The following is a 25023-nucleotide window of genomic DNA, read 5'->3' as shown; positions in this document are numbered from 1 at the left end:
GGCCACAATTAATCTTAGTTCTTCGCTCCTCACCATTCCCTAATTCTTAAGCAATGTCTGAGTTGGAAATGATACTCTGATAGTTACAGAGCATTTCTTTTACTAGGACAGTGAAAAATTAATCTCAATGAGTACCATAAAAAAACATATTCTGAGGCAGACATCAGGAGTTACAACTAACTTAAGGTGTTTGGTGATCGTCTCTTTTAGCAGCCAAAATGCATGTTCTTTCTCTCCTTTTTAGGAGTATTTTTTTTTTCCCCTGGTTTTGTTTTCTCTCAGTTTAGAACAGTTGAAAGAAATCTCCTTTCAGGCAACAAATGGCAAGTTCTGCCTGGAGTTTGCTGCTGAAGTGCACCTGCTGTGCTGGCAATTCATATGCTAAGTAACTTCATGGTCTCACAGCATCAGTGCTGTGATCAGTTACATTCCCAAAGCATCAGTCTGGCTGTGATGCATTTAAAATTAATATACATCATTAATAACTAATTTCTATTCCAGCAGTATCTAACAGACCAATCTGAAATCTTTACCTCTGTTCTCAGTTCAACTGAGATTTCCTGCTAAACTGGGGAGACTTTGTATGCTTTCTTCTTCCAGATGCCGGTGCATAACCTCACCAAATATACATTGAGTTAGCATAGGTTTAGCCTTATGGGTCAGCACAAAGCGAATATGCAAGGACAATGATTTGAATCTGGAAAAGAGCAAATCGAAAGAGCCCTTTTGCTGAGTTGCATGTTCTACTGCTAATTGGGGCTGACCTTTATCTTGACTTCAATTAAGAAACCTAGCTCTGATATTGGGAAAAACTTCTTGGAAAGAGTGGTGAGGCATGGGAGGTGGTGGAGTCACTGTCCCTGGAGGTGTTCAAGAGCTGTTGTGGATGTGGCACTGAGGGATGTGGCTAGTGGGCATGGTGGGGGTGGAGCTCTTTTCCAGCCTTAAAGATTCTATGATTCTGAAAATTCCCGATATAAATGGGCAACGGCATCTGCTGTTACTAAAAAGTCATCAAACTTCACGCTGCGAACAGCACGAGGACCACCTCGCCGTCCGAGCCGAGACGAAGTCTGTTTCTCCAAACCGAAGTTGAGAGGTGGGGACGGGGCTCGCCAAGACGCTTTCCCCTCTCTGTTCTTTCCCCGAGGCGCCCCGGGCCGCACCTGGGCTGGGCCGGCCCCGGTCCCGCCTCCGCCGCCGCTACAAAAGCGGCCGCCGGGGCGCCGCTGGGAGCCGGTTGGTTGCTCCGCCGGGCCCCGCGGAGGGGGCCTGCCCCGGCTATGCTCGTCGCTGCGGCCGTGCCCCTCGTCCTGCTGCTGGGAGCCGCGGGCAGAGCCGTCCCCGCCAGGCGGGTGAGTGCCCGGGGCTGGGGCCGCGGGAATCCCGCGATGGTTGGGGGGCGCGGGTGTTCTGGTACGGGCGGCTCCGCGGGGCCGGCTCCACGCTCAGGTGCACCGGGAGGGGTCTGCGCGGGGATCTGCTGGGGAGCTGTGGTCGGGAGGAGGCGGGAAGCGAGCGCGCCGCTCGCTGCCGTGTCGCGGTCCTCAAGGTAACTCTTCTTTTCGGCCACGGAGAGTAATGTGCTCGCGTGTGTTGCCAACAGAATGTAGTAGCCAGAGGCACGGAGCGGGGTCGTGGAGGTGAGTTCTTGAGCATACTGCAAAGGGAATGGATGTGGCCGGAGCGTGTGGAGAAACCCCTTCCGTGATGGCTTAGTTTTCTTAGTCTGCGTGCTGCCTCTCTGAAGCGCTGGTCAAGTCTTTCTCGTGTTTTCTCCAGGAGAATTCACGTGCAGCAACGGAGGCTGTTGGGTCTTCCTCTACCCCGTGGGTGCTGGGCTGCTCCCCGGAGGAGCCCAGAGCAAAGGGTTGGAGAGGTAGAGAGAAAGACAGTGAGCTGTGGGGATGGAGGGGTCAACAAGGCTGATGGAGCTGTGAGCTGTGCAGATCTCCCAGCTGCTGAAAGTTTGAGGCTACAGATTTATACATGAAAACCACAAAGAGCAATCCATTTAGTTCCTGGCTATGCCAAAGTCAGCAGGGTAGCTGTGAGTACTGATTACTGTGTTTTTCAGTTGTCTTATGCTTTCTTCTTTCCTGATGTTAGGGCCTTGTTAGAGGATCAACAGGCACAAATTACACCTGGGGAAATTCCAGTCAAGAGAAGCTCTTCACTGTGAAGGCGGTCAAACACTGAAACAGGGGCCAAGAGAGGCTGGGGAGCCCCTGTCCTTGTAAGTGTTTTCTGTTAGCTCAGGCAGTGAGCAGCCCAAGCTACTGTCAGGGATGGCTTGGCATTGGCTGAAACAGGTGACTTCCTGAAGTACCTTCCACCCTGAATACCCTGGGATGATGTTAGGGATGGAGATCAGTAGCGCTTGCAGTAGGAATGTCTGTTACCTTCCAGGCTGTGCAGCTGCAGTCAGGGTGCGCTGGGAGGGGAAGCAAGGGGCTCGTGTGCCACTGGGCATGCTAGTGGTGGGGCTCATGGAGGCAGGGGAGCAGGGTAAACTACCTTTGCTAGCAAAGGGGCTCTTCTGGCTGAGTGTAGGGCTGGGGGAAAGGGAGAAGAAAGGAGTTCCTCTGGTCTCAACAATACGATTGCCCTCTGACTTCATTCTCACAATACACTGCGTGCTTTTATATCCTCTTCTGACACTAGAGGGTCTTATCTGACAACTTGTCTAGAGTAGTGATTGTGCCTGATGTACGCTGAGAAAATGTACAAAACACTGCGCTCGATGCTAAGTGTACAGAAGTGCGGTGCTTCTGCTTTCAGCTGTCTTTTTTTTTTTTTCCCAGGTTCAGTTCAGAATGGTGTTAAGGGGAATATCTAAACTGTAAATTGCACTGCTTAGTCAGGAGCAGATTGTTATCACCTAAATTTTACTGCTGGCTGTGAGTTTTCTAGTTTAAAGGGATGTGACAGATGTGAGAGGAAGGCAGAATAACTTCATAGGGAGTTGGGGAGAAAATGCTTTATTGGTGCTGTGACTGCTGTTTTACGTGGAACTTCTCCCTCCCTCCCCAGCCCCTCAAACAGGTGAGAAGGGGGAAAGCAAGACAAGGAAGGGAGATGAGGAAGCTGAGGACGTATGTAGAAATAAGGAAAAAAAAATAAAAAATTGGAGTTTGAGTTTGGTCTGAAAACTTGGTATTATGTTAAATGGGGGATGACTGGAAACTGCTTAATAAGTGTCTAGATCTTCCTTGATTTACTGCATTGGAGGCAGTACAATGATCAAGAGCTGGTAGCGCACAGCTGCACTGCAGGATTTTATTCCTCATGACAAGCATTGTGTCCTCCCCCCTGCTCACCGTTCAGCAGCGGTGTCCTGCTGCTGGCACAGCTGACACAGCCTCTTGCTGGTTCCCCACCGTCTGGCTGTACGCTGGGGCTGCATTTCAGATCCCAGTTTTCTATGCAGTACTTATGTTCAAAGCTCTGTTGAGATACTCTTGAAGAAAGTAATTTAAATATCAGTGAAGCACGGACAGGAGTTGTGCCACAGTTCTTGTCTGGCAGTTTTGTTCTTCGAACTACCTGCGGTGCTTTTGTTCCTCATGCTAAAATGTGATTAGCACAGGCTCCTTGGAAGTCCAGTTAAATTCAGCAGGAGGGTTACAGGTCTCTTGGTGTCCTCAGCTGTTATTTTTGAAGTGCTTTTGTTTAGAAATAGACAAGTGTTGATATTGACATGAATACTTACGTTAATAAGATTGGATGTTTGTGAACGTTCATGTTGCTGGCTCTCTGTTCCCATCGGGTTGTTTAGGCTTTTTCAGTTACAGTCACTAATCTGCTCTCCAACAGTCACCATGGCTTCTTAGGTTACAGGCATTAGGGGCTTGTGTAGTTCCATCTGCTTTCTCACCCTTAGGAGGACTGTCACAGCTGCCTCGAGTTCTGCAGCCTCCACTTCTTTACCCACAGGTGTCTAGGATCAGATTGCTGTCTCTGAAGATTCAGCTTTGAGTCTGGATCAGCCTTGATGAGAGGATGCAGTTTAGGGATGGTTCCATGTATCTCATTGGCCTTCTGGATGCTGGCCTGGGCGGCACTGGGGTCCTTGTATGCTTCAGTGTCCCAGCTTGGGCTTGCAGGGCAGTGGCTGTTCTGACTTGTTTTCCGTTGCATGCCCTAGTGCTGAGGGAACTGAGCTGAGGTTCCTGATTAATGCTGTCCAGCAGACTTGTTCCTTATGAGTCATTATGGTGGGAAGAATGGCTATAGAGCCTGGCTGAGAAACAGGTGGAGAAGTGCTCTGGAAACCGATGTCTCCGTGCAGAAGCTAGCATGGAGAGCTGAAGTGAGCCTTGACTAGTTGAGTCTTCTCCTGGGCAACAACTCCTCCATGCTTGCATTGACGGCAAGTTAGGGTTGTTTTGCACATTTGTCTGCAAGTTTGTGTTGTTTTGTTGTTGTTGTTCTCCTGCTCCCCAGAGCTCGTGTAGCGCTAGTTTGCTTTGTTGCCCAAACACTCAAAGTGTTCTAGATGAGTCTCAGCTTACTGATGCTCTGCCCATTACTAGCAGCACGTACTGGCAGTGGTATAGGAAGCAATTGAGAAAAGGGTGATCAAACAAGGTCTGACACTGTGCCGCCTTGCTGGAGCTGTTACCGAAGGACACTTGGACAGCTTCTAGCTTATGGACTCCTTTTCTGGGAACATGCAGGCCACTTAAATTCATGCCTACATTAATGTGGTGTAAAACTTTAAATTGCTTGATTGTGCAGCCCTCTAAATGAATGCAGTCTAAATCAGTGTCCCAAATGATGGCTGAATAAAACAGTGGTTATCTATTCAGAAAGTAATGTGCTGTTTTTTCCAGAAACAACTCTAATTTTTTTGGAAACTCCATGAAGCTACTGTCATCATGTGTAATAAAACCTAATGCTGTAGTACAGCAAATCCGATTATATAAGCTAAGAAGAATATGCTTATAATATTGCTCCTCTGTTATGGAGGGGAGCAAACAAACAAAAAAAAAACATTTCAGGCTTAGGGACTCTAGGAAATTAGATTGCCAAAGGAAAGGACTGTATTAATGCAGTAGAACAGTGTATTGACCCTTTGCATTTATTTTAAAGGTCTGGTGTCTGGTCCATGCAAGTTGAAGTTATTGAAAGATCTGTCAAATCTTTTGGTCTTTCCCCATGTTTCTGGTGCTGTTACTGCACTCTCCACCCAACCGGGCAGCAGTCTGAAACAACTGGGACAAAGGTATTTGAGGGGAAGTGTAGGCAAAATACAACTGGGTATGGCAGGATGTGTTTTCTCTTCTGTGAGAAGAAAACCATACTCTAGAAGTCACAGAAGTGGTGGTGTGAATAACTAAAACTCCTGCCTTCCAAAAGCTACAGCTGTGTATCCACAATAGAATTCAGTGAAACTGGGCCTGGTATGCAAAATATAAATGGTTGTCTGCTGGTTGTCAAACAGACTTTCTAATGTGTTATATCATAGCCTGTTTCCGTAGGCCTGTCATGCTAAATTGAGCTTTAATTTGTTGTGTTGATTGATTCTCAGTGACTTGAGAGGATGTACCGGCAGGAGCTGTTATCTCTGACATCACGAGGCCTTCACAAGTTTATATCTTGGAGCAGCCCATTGGAAAACTGATTGCTTCCTTCTGCAGTGCTGTAGTGAAATTCTCTTGTGCTCAGCTTCTTTAATAAAAGGCTTTTGTATTTCTTTCTCTGTAGTAAACCAGTACATGTACTATTAGCTAAGGCTGCTCAAGTTTCCTTGTCGCAGTGCGTCGATTCTGTTGGTTTGTATCTTAACAAAAGTAACTTTACACAATAGCGGACATGTCTTTGCTGTGGAAAAAGTTGTCAGTAGATAAGAGACCTTCGATTTAAGCCCTACAGTGTTATTTTCTTGTGAGGCTGAATTAAAGCTTTGGGCAGGAGCTCCTTTACTTAAAGCAAGTCTTCCAAACTGAACTACTAAAGAAAACAACAAATTTAATATTTGCATCCAATGCTTCCTATCCAAAGAAGGATCTCCAGCCTGCCAAATGGAAGGTAGCCTATAAAGGTATCAGTACTGCAGAGAAAATGCAGCAGACTTGAAATTGTGATTTGTTCACAGAAATTTGGTGCTGGTGGCTGAATATTGTTCTTTGCTATTTGATTTGCTATTTATAAATACCAAATCAAGAAAAATCAGGAACTGGTATTTATAAATTGCAACCACACTGGCCTATGATCAGGTGCATAGAAGAATAGTTCCTTCAGCCCTTCAGCTAGTCACTGTACAGATGTAGTTGTACTGACTACATCTTATTGCTGTTTCACTGTAATTGACTGTTAATGGATTGCCATTTGAGTGCGCTGTCTGGTATCGATGACTATTTTTCTTGAAATTGATTGCTTTTCATTGTTAGCTCAATCTCTTGCCATCTTATTCCTTAATTGTTTTAAGATAGCTCTCCCAATTCCCGTAATTTTCTGTCTTGTTCTTTCAGTTCATCTATGTTGTCCTGTTCTGTTCTTGCTTTGTCTCACTTATGCACTTGCCCTCCCAGCTGAGTCTGCCTTTAGCCTCTTCAAGACTGTTTTCAAAACATGTATTCTTGCACTGCTTGGTGTGTACTTCTTGCTGCTATTTGCTGCTGTCCTTTTCTTTACTCTGTTGCTGCTCCTATGCTCTTTTTTTGTGCTAGAAGTTAGTGAAAATGAACATACTTTCTGCTTCTACCTTGAAAGTAGCTAGAGACTGTGCTGAAAAGTTGTGTTTTATAGCTGAAAATTTGCTCTGTCAAATAGATACTGTGCTCTTTGTATCGGTTGTAGTTTCCATGGAAATAAATAGGAGGTATTACTTTCGGAGCATCTTATGCAGTCCAAGGCAATTCCAGTTTACTTATTGCAGCCCAGGCAAGCCAAAAGGTTGGACACCCGTGGCTGAAGGCATGTTGTCTGCTCATCCACTCATACCTCTTCTGTTGTTCAAACTGATTTTCTTTCTCCTGCCTGCTGTGCCAAACTGCACTGCTTTATTCTTTCCATGCAGCGCTGTTCTTACCTGTTTGTTAGACCTGATGTCTTCCAGATAAGTGGAACAGATGTGTGCATGGACATATCTGCATGGGGCAGTTTTTGATGTTTGCATGTGTACAATCTCTGAAATCCTGCTCTATTTAAGATGTGCAGTGATCTCCCCTCTGAAGTACATAGTTCTGGTGCTGCTCAGCACAGCAGAAAACATAGCTATACTGAAAGGCCTAGCTTCAGGTAAATCAAAACACCTGTGATGAACCGAAGTAGACAACCACTGAGACTTTTGCATGGAGTACATCTCTGATGTGTGGTAGAAGCTTATTGGAACAGTACTCATTGTCCTCCTCAGACCACGTTTTTGTGGTAGTACAGGCACTTTAGGCTCTGACTTGTTCCTGCACTTGTTCCAAATACAGACAGAAAGAAGCTAAACTATTGGAAAAGCAGCCTGCTGAGTGCTCTGCTTATGATGGGGGCTTTTGAGCGTGTACTGAGACAAGCTGCAGATTTTTCAATAGGCACCATAACAAGTTTACTGCTCTGCCTGCTGAGCTTGATAATCAAGGGGGACGTACAACGCACCTTCCAAAGGTGTATAGGAGCTGTACCTCTTAAAATCACACTTGGGATATGTAGCATCAGTCTACTCCTTTGAATTCTGCTAGCGTCAAACTGGTACACGTTTCATTCCCATAGGAAACAACTGCTGCCATTTTCTTAGTATTTCTCTCCCCTTTCTGCTCTGTAGATATCAGCACTGCTTGTGGTACTGACTGCAGTCTCCTAGATGCTGTGTTCATCCTTATGTACTGTTCCATTATTAAGGCTGAAAAATGTTTCTTCTGATCAAAGCATCTGTTATTTCATGGCAGCTCAACTCTTCACAACCAGGTTGCAAAGAATTAGCTTTTAATACATGCAGATTGAGTTAACTTTCTCTGAACTAAGGAAAGAGAATGGATAAATGCAAGTCTCCTGTGGTATCTGAAAACAGTGCTCAGAAAACAAGTCTAACTGGAGTGTGTGATTGCACAGTCAGACTGGGGGGACTGCAGTGAGAGGTGGTGAGTAGAGGACTTTCTGTAACTGCTCAGGTGTGACTCAGTCCTCTAAGACTCTTCTAGAGTAAATAAATTGGAGGATTAACCCGTTACCTTGATGGGTGTTGAGCCCATCCTCCTACTTCTTCAAAAATACCATGCTAAAACAAAACTTAAACGTTCTACAGTGCTATGGAAGTTGTTTTACAGCAGATTTCAAAGAACTGTATGTTATGTTGAGTGGGTAGTGGGTGTCAGGGCACGGTATGTCCCTGCAATTACAGCTGTCTCATCACTGAATCTTTTCCTTTTCAAGATGACGTACTTTTTAACATGGGGAAGAAAGGACTAAGAGCTTGTGCTCCTCCAAATGTGGTGGCCCTGATCTTAAGCTAGTTGCTGTCTTTGAAGCCAGGTGTGTGCAAAGCATACCCTAAGGGAGTTGTTGCATGGGGTGTATGTTCGCAGGTGCCTTGGTGGGTGCTGCTAAAGATTGTGTTCCAGGCTACAGTTGATCTCTAAAACCAGCTCTGTGGGGAGGGGTTGGAGACATTAACCTGGCTTTCCTTTTGTCTTTTGTCTTGCATCCTTCTGCAGTAATCAGCTCTTTCTTGGCGGTGGTGGTGGTGGTTTTTGAATGAGAAATACATGGTGTGCTGTGTCGGGGATTTGTGCTTTCAACATGCCAGGAGACTGTTTGCTCTCTCCTGGAAATTAGACTCAGAGCTATGGCAAGTAAAGCAATTACAGAAGCTCTTCTGCCTTTGAGGGGAATTCCTGGACCTGTTGCCAGCTTTTGCAGGTACTTGGTAGAAATTCTGAAGTATGGGTTTAGTGTAACTACGAAGCTGTGGTGTGAGTAAATAATAATAGCTATTGCCTTTCAAACCTTCTGGGAGAGACTGATAATGCTTGGCGTTTGAGGGCTTCAATCATAAGGTTAGCTTCCTGACGTGCAGCCTCCAGGCAACACAGTAGCCTCTCCATAGATTTTCTTCAAGAGGCAAACCGGGAACTTTGCTCTTCTGACCCCTCGAGAGAGAGAGAGAGAGAGAGAGAGAGAGAGAGAGAGAGAGAGAGAGAGGAGCCTCAGAAACTGCTGAAGAGTTCCTTTAAGAGATTTGACATACAAAAAGGGCTGGGTGTATTGAAGCATTGACAAGCTCTCTAAAACGTCGGGCCTTATTTCATGCCGCATTGAAAATGAAAAGAAGAAAACCTTCAAAGAGACTTGGTTTATATGTTACAGAATGCCTTCATGAAGTTCATGAAATAAATTAATTGTACTTCTGATTTGGTCTTTGTGGTGTTTGGAGTCTATTACAGTGAGCCATGTGGGAATGGAGGTGGAGTGGCTGGGTGAGGTACCTGCCTGGTTTGGGAAGTCCAGGAGCCTGTTGCCTTTCTAGCTGGCTGTGTCTCATCTACAGGCTGATCATTGTGTTGAGGGGTTTTATTTTACATCCTCAAAATCTGTGTTCTGGCCACTCTTGGATAGAGGGAGAATCTGGGCTTCAACTCTTGATTTGTTTTCCTTTCTGTTTCAGTAGATGAAGTGAGGAGGAAGTGCAAGGCTTTAATGGAACAGCTGACCTCATGTGCTCCGGTATAACTCGGGGTTGCTACTGCTGTTGTGGGAAAAGCCAGACCCTTAAAAAAGACAAGTTTCAAATACTTCATCTATAGAAACGCTATGGATATTGATACGGCTGTGTGGAGGTTACAAATTGCAGACACCTCCTGTATAACTTAATCAGTAATGCTCAGTTAGGTCAATCCTCCTCTTCTTCCTTCAGCCCTATTCCTCCCAAATAAGAACATTCTGCTGTACAGTACTAGTTACGCACAACGCATGAAGCTTTTTCCCTTGAGGTGGGGGGAAAAAGGAAGGTGGAGTGTTTGAACAGAATTATTTGATATAGCTGCTGGTCTCAGCTTTTGTCAGACAGCTGCACTGTTCTAATTTATTGCCCTTTTAGTTTACGGTTTTCTTAATTAAGGATCCATCAGGTACTGTTTGAAATGTACTGTTCTAAGGATAACGAGATCCAGTTCCTTTTAAACTCAGTGACACGGCAAACGGTGCTCTCTGGAAAAGAGAAGATTGACAGGAAGTTATTATATGCTGTTTACAAGACATGGTGTGATTATAAGTTGCGCATCAAATAAATGAAATGGTATTTGTAGTGGACTTCTTTCAAAATCCTTCCGATGTATGGTCTCCATAGGGGAAATATTAAACATCACAGGAATGGTACCGAAGACATTCAGTCATAAAGGTGGTCAGAAACATTTTGTTTAAACAGTACTATAGAAAACTTCCAACACGCTTAGTGTTGAGATGGACGTACTTCAAGTTTATATCTCAGGGCCCCTGTGTTATTTGTTAGTTGAATCTAGCTAACAGTTGACTCAGTAATGTTTTTAATTGTATCCAGCTGGTTCCCTGTGGACTTCCCGGGCCAGCCAACATTAGGTGAAGGATGAGCTTCCATAAGATAGGAAGTATCTGAAGGATAACTCAGTATGGTCTGAGTTTGTTCATTGCTCTTTAGGGATTAAGACACCTTCTGGTTATGAATGATGCTTTAAGCTTTCCAGGATGAAAGTGATTCTTCTACTAATGAAATAGAAGGATGAAAGAATGTTAGCTTTATAATCTGGACTCTTAATGTCTTTGCCATAGTAGACATGGTTGTAAATCACGAGAAACTAAACTGGTTTCAAACTGTATTTCTTAATTTCTAATTGTTTTGATATCTGAGCTACATTGTGTCTCAGGGCTGGAATGTAGCAAAGTTTTATTAATTTCCGTGTGTGATAAGAGAGCATCCATGTGGATGGGTCACTGAGCAGCCAAAGATTTTCTTTTTTCACATTTCCTAACTTGTCTTTCTCCTCTATTGCTGTTTATAGTAACCGAGTGATGGGAAATAACAATACACAGAAGTTTTCATCTTTCTCCTCACTCCTATGTTCTTCCCCACTCCATCACCCTACGTTCTTCTTAATTAACTGTGAGACTGAGTTTATATATTGCATTTCATCATTCAAAGCTTTTGTTGAGATTCAAATTTCTGTGTATCTCCTGACAAGTGATTTATAATCACTCGGGCGTTTCATGTGGTCGCAGTGGAGAAGAAACAATGGACAAACAATTACTTGGATTAATCTCTTCCTCTATGTATTAATTCTTGAGGAAGTTATAGAGAGTTAGTTTTCTGTAAAAGAAACATTAAATTGGTGCAGCTTTAGCTACATCATTTTTTTTTGTGCATTACAGACTATCCAAATAGGAACAGGAGTCTAATGTTTGAGCCTTTACAGTGCTTTTCTAGGACATTCCTTCTTTTCCAAGAGAAGAAGTATGTATTGTGGGTAAATGCTATCCAGATCTGTTCAGCACAAAATTTGTTTTCAACAATGGAAGTGATGCTTTTGTGTGAATAAGTGGGAAGAACCTGCCTACAACTACAGAGGGTAGTTGGGATCCTATTTGGGAACAAGGCCCTGACTTCTGTACATGGGAAAGGGAGGAGGAGAAGGTGGGTTACTTTGTCCGCAGTGTTGCTGCATTATTCATGATGATCTGGGTGATCAAATGAGATGTGCCAGCCATGACAGTGACCTTTGGTGGCAAGGGGTCTACCCAGTCAGATGTTTGTGGCCCACTAAGAAGCTCTTGGTCTTTCTTTTAGCTCTGTCTGCTCTTGCAGGTAAAAGCTTTCTGCTAGGAATAGAGGATGGAATAATTGGATGAGGGTGGAAATGGGTAGCTCAAGATTCTCTGTATAGGGACTGCAGAGATGCATCCAAGCAAAATCCAGTTTGGGACTTGTGTGTGTCTGCATTTTTTTATTTTCCTGCTATCTTTAGCAGAAATATCTGAAGTTTCAAAGTTTTAATCTCTCCAAAAAGAGAAAGATACTGATTTAAGTGATTAACATTCCATATGTATAATGGTTGAATAGCAAAATGAGTTCCTGTCTTGCATTTTGCATAAAGAGTAAAAGTGATCGTCACTCCTCCTGTTGATAAGGAGGTAGGATAACCATATACATACACGTGCATATTGCTAGAATCCGTTCAGTAAGATCATTCCTTTCCAAGTACCTGTTTTGGAGAAGGAGTGTTTGTAAATAGCTTTCCTCTGTGCACTTAATTTAACAAGTCTGGATGCTTGGGTACTAACATGATAGGTGCCTTGGAAACATCTGTAATGGCTGCAGAAATCAGTTGAGTACTGAGTCCTCTCTTGTAGAATGAAGATTGAAGGGCTATGCTGTTCTGAAAATGTTGTTTTGTTCCTATGTAACTGATTTGGGGATGAGAGAGAAGACGAAGATTTACGGCTGTATAATAAACAAATTGATAAATGAGAATATTTGTGCTATTAAATAGTATGCTTTTTACAACCAGGCGCTTAGTAATGAACTGTCAGTTGTCGCTGCACGTACTACTTAGTGAGCTTAAATGCTGACATATTGAGTGAACAAAACTAATGTAAACATCTTTTATAGTTCATGGGATTAGCTTTCTACTTGTTCAAGTTTCCAATAATTAGTTTCCTTCGTGTCTGTCCTTGCAAGCTCACTTTTTCAGGTTCAGAAACCTGTTTTTTTGTTGTTTTTTTTAAAGCCTGTCTTTTGGTCTTTACAGTGTGCTGTATCCTGTTTCTGAAAATACTTTAACAGAATGACTTAGAGTTGTCTGTGATCTTGATTTTTGCCTAACTGCTTACCATGATGCCTAAAATAAACTTTAAGGAAAATTGATAATTTCAAGTACTTCATGAATAAGAGTATGCTTCAGAGGACAGAGAGAGAGAGAATCTCTGTGTACAGCTAACTAAGAGAAACTAAATTTCCAATTAGTGTGCTGAGAACTTGCATAAAAATCCTGAATTCCAAATGCCTTCTCTTGTCCACACATTACGTCTAAGACAGCAGTCTTTACACTGATGCTACTTCGTGGCCTCTGCTTTTTGTTGTTGTTTTGGTTTTAATTTATAGCTGTTCTTACTCTTTACTCTTCCCCTATTTTTGTCATGCTGGAAATATTTCCGGCACTTGATCTTGCTCCAAATAAACAGATTTATTACATTGTTCAAAGTGTCTGTATCCTGCTCGATGGACAGCTGGGATCAGCAAAGGAGAAAAGCATTTCTTGAAAAGGCAGCATGCGCAGCATGCTGTCACAGGGAAATGAGAGGATCATTTCATAGCAAGTCTGCAGCAAACTTGGAACGCTGTCGAGTACGGGCAGGCAGGCAGCTGACACGGAAATACCCAGCTTCACTACCATTGTGGGCTCGCTGTTTTGTGCTTGTTTTGCAACGCTTGTCTTTCACTTAGTTTTATGATGCAAACTGGAAAAGAATCTATTTGAACAGTTAGGAATGGAAAGTGCCAGCCCCCTTTGCTCTCAACTAAATCTTTCTCTTTAGGCTTCTTTTCCCTCTCATCTGTCATTGCCTTCACCCCGGCACCGCCTTAAATGTTTTCAACATTCCTTGTCCAAGTAATCTGACAAGTGAAATATTCTGTGGGTTCTCTCTTCTGAAAGTTTTGATAGAAATAAAGCAGACAGGCTGGCCAGTCCGCTATGTATTTGTCTCGCTGCCCAGGCTGCTCCTTTCTAATGGGTTCCTCCAGAGAGCATGTCCTAGCTCTGGCCAGAGTTGTTTTACTGTCCCCTATGTAGTGAGTTACTGCTTTCTTTTGATTGTGTTGTATCTCTACTTGATCTCCATAAAATGAATCCTTAACAACTCCTGTTTAGATTGTGGCTTTTTAGGGTTTCCCTCTTGCCTTGCTGGAAACATTTGTTATAGGTGATGATCAATTTAGTGAGTTCCTGTACTCAACTGGGAGCTTCCTGGGTTTCAGTGATTAGTGTGTTTCTTTTGTTTTTTTTTTTTCTAAAACTAGTAAGAAGGTTTTTTTAGAAGTCTGTAAGGCTAAAGGGCTCTTCATCTTGGAAAAAGGAGGTGTGAAGTACGAAACTTCAATGAATTCATGGCTCATTTGAAATTGTGTACCAAGAATGTCAAGAATAAGCCTATATGCGTGCCAATCTTCCTGAATGAATCCTGGTTGCCATAGAAGTAGAGGAGGTACCTAACAATAACCTCAAAGTGCAGGTTGTCAGAGCACAAGGTTTTCCTGTACCTGCTGTTTCTATGCTTATTTTAGTGATGGGCTTTAATGTAATTAAAGTTGGTTTTCTTTTCCTCTTGGCACTTATTCTTTCTACCCATGTAGAATCAACTTTACCTCACTTAAGTAAAATCTTAGTTTCTAAGGGATCTGTGTGCTTCATCTCAGTCTTAGAGATATCTCTGTCCTACTGGCTAGGCTTTCATAGGGTTTAAATTAGCAGTTCTACTACTTAATGAAAAAGAGTGTTGTGTGCTTTATTCTAAAGAAGTGTGGATGGCTGCTTTCAGCCCGTAGAGAGCTGTGTGGGGAGTAACTATGGCAGTGAGTTTCTTCTAAAAGGAGTGCTGCTAATAGTATTGCAAGAGCGCCTCAGGCAACTTTGGAGATATTAATCTTAAGGTTGAGAATTGTTTCATTTCCATAAGATACCATGTAAAAATGAATTTCAGTAGTAGGGATGTGTGTGCGTGTATGAATAGAGGATGACAAATCTGGGTAGAACCCAATAATTAAAGCCAGAGAGAGAATGGGGGCTATTAATGTTTCCAAATTTGTGCGTCAGACTCAAGATCTTGCACTGTGAGTCTTGTTTTCTTGGACTCCGCATATCCTTAAGAGAAAGAGGAAGAATATAGCAAGGAAGAGGAAGAATTCAAGGGACTTCTAGTGCTGTCTTCTGAGTGTTTTGGAAAGATGTATGAGAATCTGTGTATACGCTTACATGCAAATAGCTGGTGTGGTGTTTGAATAGAATTATAGCATGCGGTGGCTAATCTACTTATTTTTAACTTACACAAGGAAACTTCCTGTCCTCAAAATCTCTGTTACTAAGGCAAGAGGATACCAGAGATGGAAGAGGGACTGTTGCCTGTTCTATATACAGAGTGTACTACCTTGCTAGCTGTGAAGAACTGATTTACTTTTTGGGTAAGGTAGTCAGGCATGAAAACTTCTACCAATCTCTAGAAGGTGTGATGTGCAGTCCTGATGCTGCAGCACTTCCATCGACAGGTTTTTACACGTTTACCCAATCTATTCAGTCTTCTAACTGGAAAGATACAATGAAACGTAGCTACCATCTGAAGCAAAACATTTGAAAGAGTAAAGCTGAAAGATCAGTGAGAAAATTATCATATAGAAGCATGAATACTACTAAGTTTGGGGTGTTCAAGATCATAGAAGGGACCTTTAAGATCATCTTGTTCCTACCCTCCTGCTATAAGCACAGACAACTCCCACTAAACCAGGTTGCTCCAAGCCCCATCCAGCCTGGCCTTGAATGCTTCCAGGGAGGGAGCATCCACAGCCTCACTGGACACTGTTCCAGTGTCTTACTGCCCTTGCAGTAAAGAATTTCTTCCATACATCAAGTCTAAAGATACTGATTATGTCCCCAGTTCCCCTAGCTGTGTAGTTGACTTCTGTAGAAACTTTAAACTATTTTTGTAAGAAATAGAAGTGTCATCTAAAATATCTGGCAATGATTGATAACAAATAAGTAAAGAAGCTGATGGCAGCCAGTGCAGATCAACAGTTTAAATGGAGATTAAAGTGTTTGAGAAGTCTGTGGGTAATGGGACTAAAAATTTAGCTGGTTTCTAACAAAGGAGTCAGTTGTCCTAACAGTGGTGGGGAGGAGAAATGTGGCCTCCCTTCTTCACTGTGCCAAGGCAGAGAGTTGGCATAGTACTGTATGGCAGCAGTATTATTCAAAATGTTATTTGCTTGTTTTCACTAATCTGATACTCATCCAGCAGTGTTGTGAAAAGGCTGAAAAAAATGATCTAACATAACTAATACTAATCAACTTTATTTTGTAGGGAAAATTAAATTGGTTGTATTTTTCATAACGTCAGCCCTATTCTGTTATACAGAACTGTTGTGATATACTTTGTTTTGTGAAGTAATTCCTCTTAAGGAAACTTATTTGCATGATTAAGTCAACTCTGACCATAAATAGGCACCAAATTCAATACTGAGTATTGTGGTTGCCAAGTACCTCTTCTAGTGGGAAAAGATGAAAAATGGTGAGTGGTCTAACGATAGATATTGATAAAGAGACCTGAAGGACTACTTCTCCAGTAACTGACGTCCTCAGATCTTTACTTCTTTGTGGGTAATAAATACTTGACTCCTAGCTTTATAGTTTCTATACAGGGGGTGGACTTTGTTTTAGGCTCCTCTTAGTTCAGAGACGGTGAATGAGATTACTGTTACGCCTCCCCATGAGCTACGCTGCTGGTGCTGGCCTCTGCTTCGCAGCAACTTGTATACTCTAGAACATTCTGCCTGTTTAATTTTTCCCTGGAGAGTCTGCCTTTTTAGCTCAGCGCAATGGCATGAACGCTTATGCTGGCACAAGGAGAAGAGAGGAATGAAGGAGGGAAGAAACGATGGCCGCATCTTTCAACAGCAGTGCTGGTTTATGCTGCTTTAAATGATGGTAGAGTTATGCTGTAAGAAGATTCGGTGCTCCAGAAGTATGTCTTAAGGATGAACTGAGATGCAAAACAAGAATCCTTTGCAGAGTTAGCTCAGAGAACAAACTGTCTTGGAAATGACAATGCCACATAAAGCTGCTGCTATTTAAGTTCCCTAGTGTTTTCTCTAGCCTCTTCTTAGGGAATCTATTCTGTTCCTACAAGTGCCGCTTGATTTAAGATTAATGTCGGATAGGAAATATGTGGCTGTGAAACTACTAACATGGAACTAATTGAATGATTTTAATTCCCTTAAGTGACCTATCTGTTTTCAACTGTGAGTGGTTATTACTGCATGGTCATTGCTTCCCTTAGTGCTCTGAAGACAGGAGATGGAGGAGGGGAAGCTTTCTGTGCAAGTTAAACTTCATTCTGGCAAAGGTTTGGGACTTGACCTGAGAGAGACAGCTCGCTCTTCTGTGTTTACATTTTTTCAGGCTGGACAGTTTTCTTGAAGCTCTCTGCATGTTTTTCTTCATGTGGCTTATGAAGTTTTTGCCCTGCTTTTGGGCTTAATCACATCTCCTGCTTTCTGCAAACCAGTGCCTGCTGTCTGAGCAGCAGTCTTTGTCTTGTGTTGACCTTTTCCTTCCTTTCAAAGGTCTCTTCGGAGAAGACAGGAAGAAGTATCTGTCCATTCAGTTCTAACGTCAACACAATTAAAATTCACTTCTATAGCTTAAGCCACAAATATCTTTGGCTCTGTACATGCCTGTAAGAGCATGGCTAGAAAGAAGAACCAAAGGGGAGGCAGGCTCATTTCTGAAGACACAGCTGTGTCTCTGAAGCAGACCTTTGCCACAGCAGACCTGCACAGTTGAAGGCTGTGTTACCTGCCAGGAGTAAAATGAAGTTAATAATAAAATACAGTCCAGCCCTGGGACTCATAGGGATTCTACATGAGAACAGTTTGATACTTTTCCTTGTGTTTGGAAAGTAGTGTTGCGAGTCTCCATCTGATGGAGATTAGAACCTGCTGGAAATCGGGGTAGGGATAACTTGTACAGAACTGGAAATTACACCCTGCATCTGCCTTCCTCTGTGTTACTTTTTGGGAGGTAGGAACATGGTAGCATGTGGGATTGACTTTTGCAGTCCTGTAATGTATAGGGTTTCTGCTGATGATCCTTGTGGTGTGCTCAGTGCCAGGTTCTCTTGGGCAGAATGAGAATGGATTAGTAGTAACTGACTATTACGTATACAAGGTTAATTGGATTGCAGGCTACCAATTCATTTCCTTATAACTGCTCTTTGAGAGGGTTGCAGTGGAGAAAGTGTGGTAAACTGGCCCAGTGTTAACTTGTTAACTAACTCAAACTTGCAAAAAACCTCTGATCTCAAGGAAGGGGATTACTAAAGGATGATCTCATGATTAAGCATGCAGAAGGATTTTAAATTTAACTGTATGAATTTCTATATCATCTACACATGCTGGTGTTCTATTAGTGACTTCAGAGAACTGGTGTTATTGTCTCTGCTGGGATCCAGGACCAGAACTTCTAGTGTCTTTGTGTTTTGCTCACGTATTTTCTTGCTATAGCCCTTGGCTTCTCCCTTAGTGTCTTTATAGCTCTGTGCCTCCAAAGTAAATACGCTACCTTTTTGAAAGTAGTTTTGTGGTAGACTGATTCAAATCTGAGGAAAAGTCCGATCTGATTCCTATGGTAATAGGGTAGCTCATAACTTGCTTTGCAGCCCTAACATATGAAAAACCTGATTCAACTTGACTTGCCTGTATTCCTGTACTTCCCTGTCAGAGAGCGACTTTAGAGGAGGGAGGAAAACAAACAAAACCTGGAAGTAAACTCATTCTGGATAAACCTGACAGATACTTCTACCTTGGTGGAGGGGTGGCTTTGGCCTTTCTGAATCATTTGAGTCAAAGGTGGTAACTTGTTACAGCGGAGTACTGAATAGCTTGCTCAGCACTGTTAGGAATTCTCTTGATTTCAAAGTCTTAAGCTTATGTAGTCCTATGAAAAGCTTTAAAAGCATTAACCTTGTATTAAAGAAACAGGACAAATGAGTAAAAGCTAATGAATTTATTAAAGCTTTTTACAATAGGCTTTACTCCTTTGTTCTGTAGCTAGATGGAGACTGATGGTAATTCTAAATATTGTTGAAGGTGGTGGCAACTGTTCACAGAGAACAGGGGGAGGTGGGGAACGCACAGATCTGGGGTTTGAGCTGTTTTATTTTTCTCTTGTAAGAGACTGAATTGTCCTCCACAAATAAAAGCGAAGGTAAGATGGCACAGAATTAAAATCATAGTTCTTACCTCCAGCCGTAGGAAGGAAACTGTTCCATTCAGTCTGAGCTACCAAGACCCTGCAAATTCATCATGCTGTTGTCTCATTAAAGTGATGCTTTAAATTCTCTCTTGTTAGAGGCTTTAGGGAGCACAGCAAAAAATGTCCCTGTGTAGGGATGCTGAACTTCACTGTCTTCTGGTTAGAAGGGAGGTAGAGGGAAGAGGATGTGAGAGGTGGATTGGATTAAAAGCAGAAATGCAGCTTTCGTGCTGGGTGATCTCTGGAAGTGGTAACATCACCTGACTCCCCCTAACTGGGAACACAGCTGTGAGGATGGTGCTGCAATCCTCCTGCAGTGTGTGCTGCCAGATTTATTTTTCTGGTTTGTATCGCCTCTTGATTCTGGTGCCCAAGAACTGCAGTCCATTACCATCAAGCATGACAATCATCCAGTGTGAGATTAACTTCAAGCATGCTGTTTTCCTTCTTGCTTGTGGACCTGTGTGTTAATTCTGATCAGAGTGCAGTTCCTGGGCAGCATTTGCCCTTATCTTATGACAGTTTTTTCTCCACTTCACTGTTTCTCCATACTGGATTGAGTTGAGGCTCTAGCCTTTATGCAGCATTGCTCCTGTCTTATTTTTGACAAATCAAGACTGAGGATTGTAACACTTGGCAGCTGTGTGGGTTGAATGCTGAAAACTGTAAGAAAAAATTAAGTGCTGCTTGTAAAACACTACACTGCATCTATCCAAATAAATGTGAATGCTGTTGTATGTGCTGTGATACCACTTAGATACTGTTGTAGGGATTCTGTCCTGTCTAGATTTGATAGACCATGTCATTGTGTTAGGCAGAGGTATACCTCTGCATTATCACTTCTGTAATGTTTGGAAGGAAGGCAGATGATGTCTGGAGAACAAGCCTCACTGGCAGAAATTCTCTTGTATGATCTGATTTCAGATGTGATGGTGCTGTTGATGAAAATGCTAGCAATCTGTAAAGCAACAACAGATAATTGCCTTGGCAAAGGGATGGGTAGGCAGGGAAGAGCAGTATGGCTGAGAATTGGCTGATGGACCTTGAGAGGCCGCGACGATGAACCACTGCGGGAGTTAACTTGGCATTAGTTAGAAGCGAAATAAACTACTGTCTGCAATTAGAACTGTGAAAGCCATGCAGATTATATTGCATTCTTCTTTAGCAATCTCTAAACAGTAGATGCAAAATCCATAATATTATATGTGGAGCTTATGCATTGTTTTTATAGCTTTGTGCTGAGTATTCTTCAAATCCTTTATTTCTTAGGAGAACTAAGTTTGTTTGCGTTTTTTAAAATAAGTTTTAAATTCAGTAAGAGGTCTGTTTTGTGTTGTTTTTTGTGGTTGGCTGGGCTTTTTTTCCCCCTCCCTATTGAAAACTCATTATAGGGGTCCTAGTAATCAACCAACAAGCTGGTGACCAGGCTTACATTGCTGATTCTGGGAAGAAATAACAGCTTCTCTACACTTTTCCTTCTGATCCTGTGTGACAGTTCTAAAAAAGTGAGTACCTAGTAAACAGTCATTTGAAAAGCTGGGGTAAGCTTAACTACCATGGGATACTTCAGTGAGAAGGTTGGAAATATTTAGTGTTTCTTGCCCATTGTTGGCATTTGCGGAGGTACCGGTCAATTATAAACTTAGGAAACAGATTTATTTTTTTTTTTAAATGCACTTGAGTCAGTATGTCATAAAGAACCAGCTTAGCACATTGTATTTTGAATCACAGTAAGAGTCCAGTTTTGACAGATGTTCTTTGCTTTATTTTGCTTGAGTGGCAAAAAAATACTCAGAATAAGTCAGTTACCAAATGCAGGTATTTAATGCTCTGAAAACATCCTACAATCTTCAAGACCATGTGTGGGACAGGCAGATGTGATGCAAGTTACAGGGAAACGTGCACCTCAGCAGCTCTTACAGGAGGTAAAGTGAGACAAATGTGTATATTAAGAGGAGAACAGCAGATACCAATGATTAAGCATCTGAAATGAACCCTAGGTTTCTCCTTACTTTTTCAATCCTTAATATTCCTCACTGCACGTCTACTCCATTGTGATAATACACGTTATGAAAGACTGACTTACTCTTCCAATAATGTAAGCTACACTTTGCCTCTAAAGCTGAGGGCAGATCGGAGAGCTCTCATTTCCTTCTTTGTAGCTTCCCCTACTCCCACAACACTGTTTGACTTTCATTGTTCCTTCAACAGTGTTCTGTGTGCTACACACTTGTACCTGTCTGTAAATGAAATTTAAACTCTCTACCCTGTTTCGATACTTGTGTTGTGTAACTGCATCAATAAATGTCCTTTCATAAAGAACACTTCACGGAACATGTACTTAGCTTTGCAATGCATAGTAAACTCTCCTTGTACACAAGTGCTATGATGATTTAATTTTGTGAGTGTTGACACACAGTACCTCTGACTAAAACTGTGGGATTGTTTTCTGCTCTCCAAGAGTCTAGTAGTTAGTTCCTTCGGAATTTTTGCATTTCTTCTGTCTCTCTGTATAGTTGCTTAGTAGTTTCTGTGTCTGGCTCATGTAGTAAATCCTTGGCAGCAGCATATACTGGAACAGACGAAGAAGAATGTAATGAAAATAATGTTTTCAGAAAGCAATTGTTGTCAAACTGAATGTGTATGTTTCAACTGTAAGCATACTGATTTGGGGGTCCTACAGTGTCCAAAGAGGAAGCATGTATCCAGGCTAGGAAAAGCTCTTCATGGGGCAAAAACCTCTGCAGGTATCCCCAGTATGTCCATCATCGAAGGCAGAAGCAATGTAATGACCTCTTAATTGTAGATTTGTAGCATATTTTCAAGCTACCCTACCTGACCCATGGCAGTTTGGTTTTTGTCTCCAGGAGATAATGCTTAATTTGTAGCAAGCTGAAATATTAGGTTATGCTTTGTTCACTTGATTTTTAGTACAGTATGCTGTGGAAGTTGATTTAGATATTAAAGCAGTTTGCTTTGACATCTGTGCCTTTGAATGCCAAACGCTTTGCTTTGATCCAGAAAATGATAGGGGCCAGGAGACATTCTTTCCACAGAAATATGCCTTGTTGAAGCAAAACTTGTGGCGAGGAAGAGAGTACTAATTGATTTCAAAGCATGGTTGAAGCATTACAGGGCGAACCCAAGATGTTTGGTCCTGGAGTGGAAACCCTTGTGGTCAGGGCTGAATCCTCCCACCTGCTCAAACAGTTTGTTTTTGGGAAAACTTATGAAACTGAGTCCTGCTGAACTGAGAGCTGCCTCTGCCTAGTCACCAGAAGTACTGAAAGCAAAAATGTCTCATGTCAATTTTGTTAATTCTTTAAATTGCCTTACTCAAGCCTCCACGCAGAAGTGTTTTACATTTGGAAACCTGCAGTTGTAAGCTGCAAAAGTTGTCCTTGAGAAAAGGGAAGTGGAGGGAGGATAATGGGGAGATGGCAGTTGATTAGTGCTCTGTCTTGTTTATAGTTACACATGTGACTGAGCACATTCAGCCCTTCCTTTAGAAGCTGTGCAGATGTGAAAAGGAAGAGAAGAACAGGAGGGTAGGTGAGGATGAGGGACCATATGATGCAGGGGTTATTTTCAACTAGGAGGAAAGAATCCTGAGATCCAGCCCTTGATTTAAAATAAATAATACATATTCTGGTCCTTGACTGAGGTGTTATTGCCTTCTGGTCTTTGGGTTGTCTGAAATGCTGTTTTGAAGCTGCTTGGGTGGAGGAAGAAATTCAGTGGGAGGTGGAGGGTATTTCATGTGTTTTGGGAAGGTGTTGAAAGCCCAGTGTTACTGCTCAGGACTGGTGGTGTGCTGGCAGTCTTGGCAGCTCTAAAGAGAAATCCACAGGAAGGCTACTGCTTTGTCTTGATAGTGTTTGAGCGCTAGATGAGTTAACTCTTGCAGTTTTGTGTTCAGAAGCTTAATGTCATAAAACCTGAGGTCTTAAGTGGGACAGAAAAGGAGAGTCTCCGATGTTAGACAGCTGCTGAACACTGTATTTGAGACTTCTGTTTATCCAAGTCTTGAGACTTCTTGAAGATCTCGTTGCAAGTCCTAAGACATTGCAGTTCAAGAAACTCAGCTGGCACGTAATGCCAGGTAGCTCCTTGCTGTATTCAGTAGCACCTTTAATGGGGAGTTCATATGAAGGCTGCTCCAAAAGTGATGTCTCCTACTTTATTATGTTGGCTCACAACTTCAGAGGTGAGTGTTGGGATGTCACTGTACTACAATGTTCCCAGCAGTATTTCATTACATTTTGTTGCTGTGGGACAGATGGCAGCAGAGTGGCAGTCTTGACAGAATGGCATCTGACATAGAAGTACGTATGGAACAAAAGTGTGTCACAGAATTCCTCCCTGTGGAGGTAGTGGTACCCACTGACATTCATTGATGCTTTCTCAACATTTATGGAGACCAAACAGTGGATGTGAGCACAGTGAGGTAGTAGGTGGTACACTTCAGCAGTAGTGACGGTGACAGGGGGTCACCTCTGCTGATGAAAATGCATAGTTAATGGTGGTGACTCTGTTGAAAAATAGTGTTTTGCTGCTGAGAATTTTCTCTATCAAAAAGTGTGATTGTGCTCTTTTTGTGTCTGTTGTGGTTTCCATGGAAATAAATACAAGGCATTACTTTTGGAGTGACCTACGTACATTATCATAATGTACATACCCTTACCTCTACTAAAGACAGCAGATTATTAATGTATTTCAAAAATGTCTTTTTTATTTCATTATCAGTGAAAATAAGTGATGCCTCGTCCCTCTGCTCCAGCTGTTCTGTACAGCAATTTTGAATCATCTGATGGATTGCTTAATTACATGATCTGTAAAGAATAAGAAACATGATCTATTAGTTCAAAATACAGAGTACTGCTATTTCCAGATTATATTTCAGTGGTGGTGGTGATGTGTAAGATAAGCCAACTTCTGGATGGCCATGCAGATTTTTAAGAGTGTGGCATGTGGACTCTTGTTCATTGCTGGTGAAAATGCATAGCATTGTGGTGACAATGTTGACAAAGAATATTTTGTAGCCGAGAACTTACTCAACCAAATAGTGTTCTTGTACTCTTTGTACCTATTGTAGTTTCATTGGAAACAAATAGGAGGCATTACTTTTGGAGAGACCTATGTAATTTTCTGCTTTTTGCTGTCAGAGAGGATGCTGAAAGGATGCTTTTTCTGTGGTGCTCTTGAGCTACTGAAGTCATAGGTTGAATTAGTAACCAAGGAACAGAAGTGTTTACGGGAAAAGCTCCTAGAAGCTGATAATAGGCACTTCTCTGAAAGGAAAGCTATTTTGATCCATTGCTTTTTTTTCCTGAGAAGTGAGGGATTTGTCCACATGGATCCAACTGCTGATTAAGTGTCTTGTAAAATATGACTTGAAGCATAATTAATATAACATTATCTGTTTAGTCAAGCAGATCTAAAGGAGGAGCTAAGAATAGTGACTTGACCTCAGAAGGATCACTTAGACTTCCGTAATGTCAGTTGATTATATTGAAGTCAAAACTGGGTGATGTAAGTTTGGAAGGGAAAGTGATGAATATGGAAATCCGGAGGATGTCAGATATCCTGAAGTATGATCTCATTTTATTATCTTCAGAAAAGGTATTGTGCAAGTATCTCCAGTGGTAGTTCTCAGGTACCCTGCATAATAGAGGTAGCACTGCCATTTTTTTAATGTACCTTTCCCTTTTTACATAATCTTCTGTATTTAAAAGGATTGAACTGTCAGTGGTATTGTCAAAGTATTTTTTTGTTATTGTTGTTTTTTGGCCAGAACATCAGCTGAAGAACTGTTGGGAGTTAGAGTATCAGCATCTGCAGGGCATATCTGACAAGTGTATGGTAACCACTGAGAAATTGAGTCCTGACTGGTGGCCTTAAGGAACTAGTGGGAGCGCCCTGCTATTTGTATGCTTTCATATTCACTCCAGATTAGAAATGGAGATACGTGATGACAAATTGCAGGGAGGAATAACGCTGTTCTATGGATAGATAACCTTATTGTAGAGTTCTGTTGTGC

General features: G+C 42.2%; 1 protein-coding gene across 1 annotated transcript in view; it reads left to right on the top strand.

The window, feature by feature from the left end:
- GLP1R (glucagon like peptide 1 receptor) overlaps positions 1246 to 25023 on the top strand; it is an 85147-nt gene continuing 61369 nt past the window's right edge. The window contains exon 1 of the mRNA XM_021391557.1: positions 1246 to 1355. Within this exon, the coding sequence (XP_021247232.1) occupies positions 1284 to 1355 (72 nt within the window). The 5' untranslated portion in view covers positions 1246 to 1283. The remainder of the gene's footprint in view (positions 1356 to 25023) is intronic.

This window comes from Numida meleagris, chromosome 3, assembly GCF_002078875.1.
Source record: "Numida meleagris isolate 19003 breed g44 Domestic line chromosome 3, NumMel1.0, whole genome shotgun sequence".
NCBI classification, from domain to species: domain Eukaryota; kingdom Metazoa; phylum Chordata; class Aves; order Galliformes; family Numididae; genus Numida; species Numida meleagris.
Note: the sequence above shows the minus strand (reverse complement) of the source record. Positions and strands in the feature narration are given on the sequence as shown.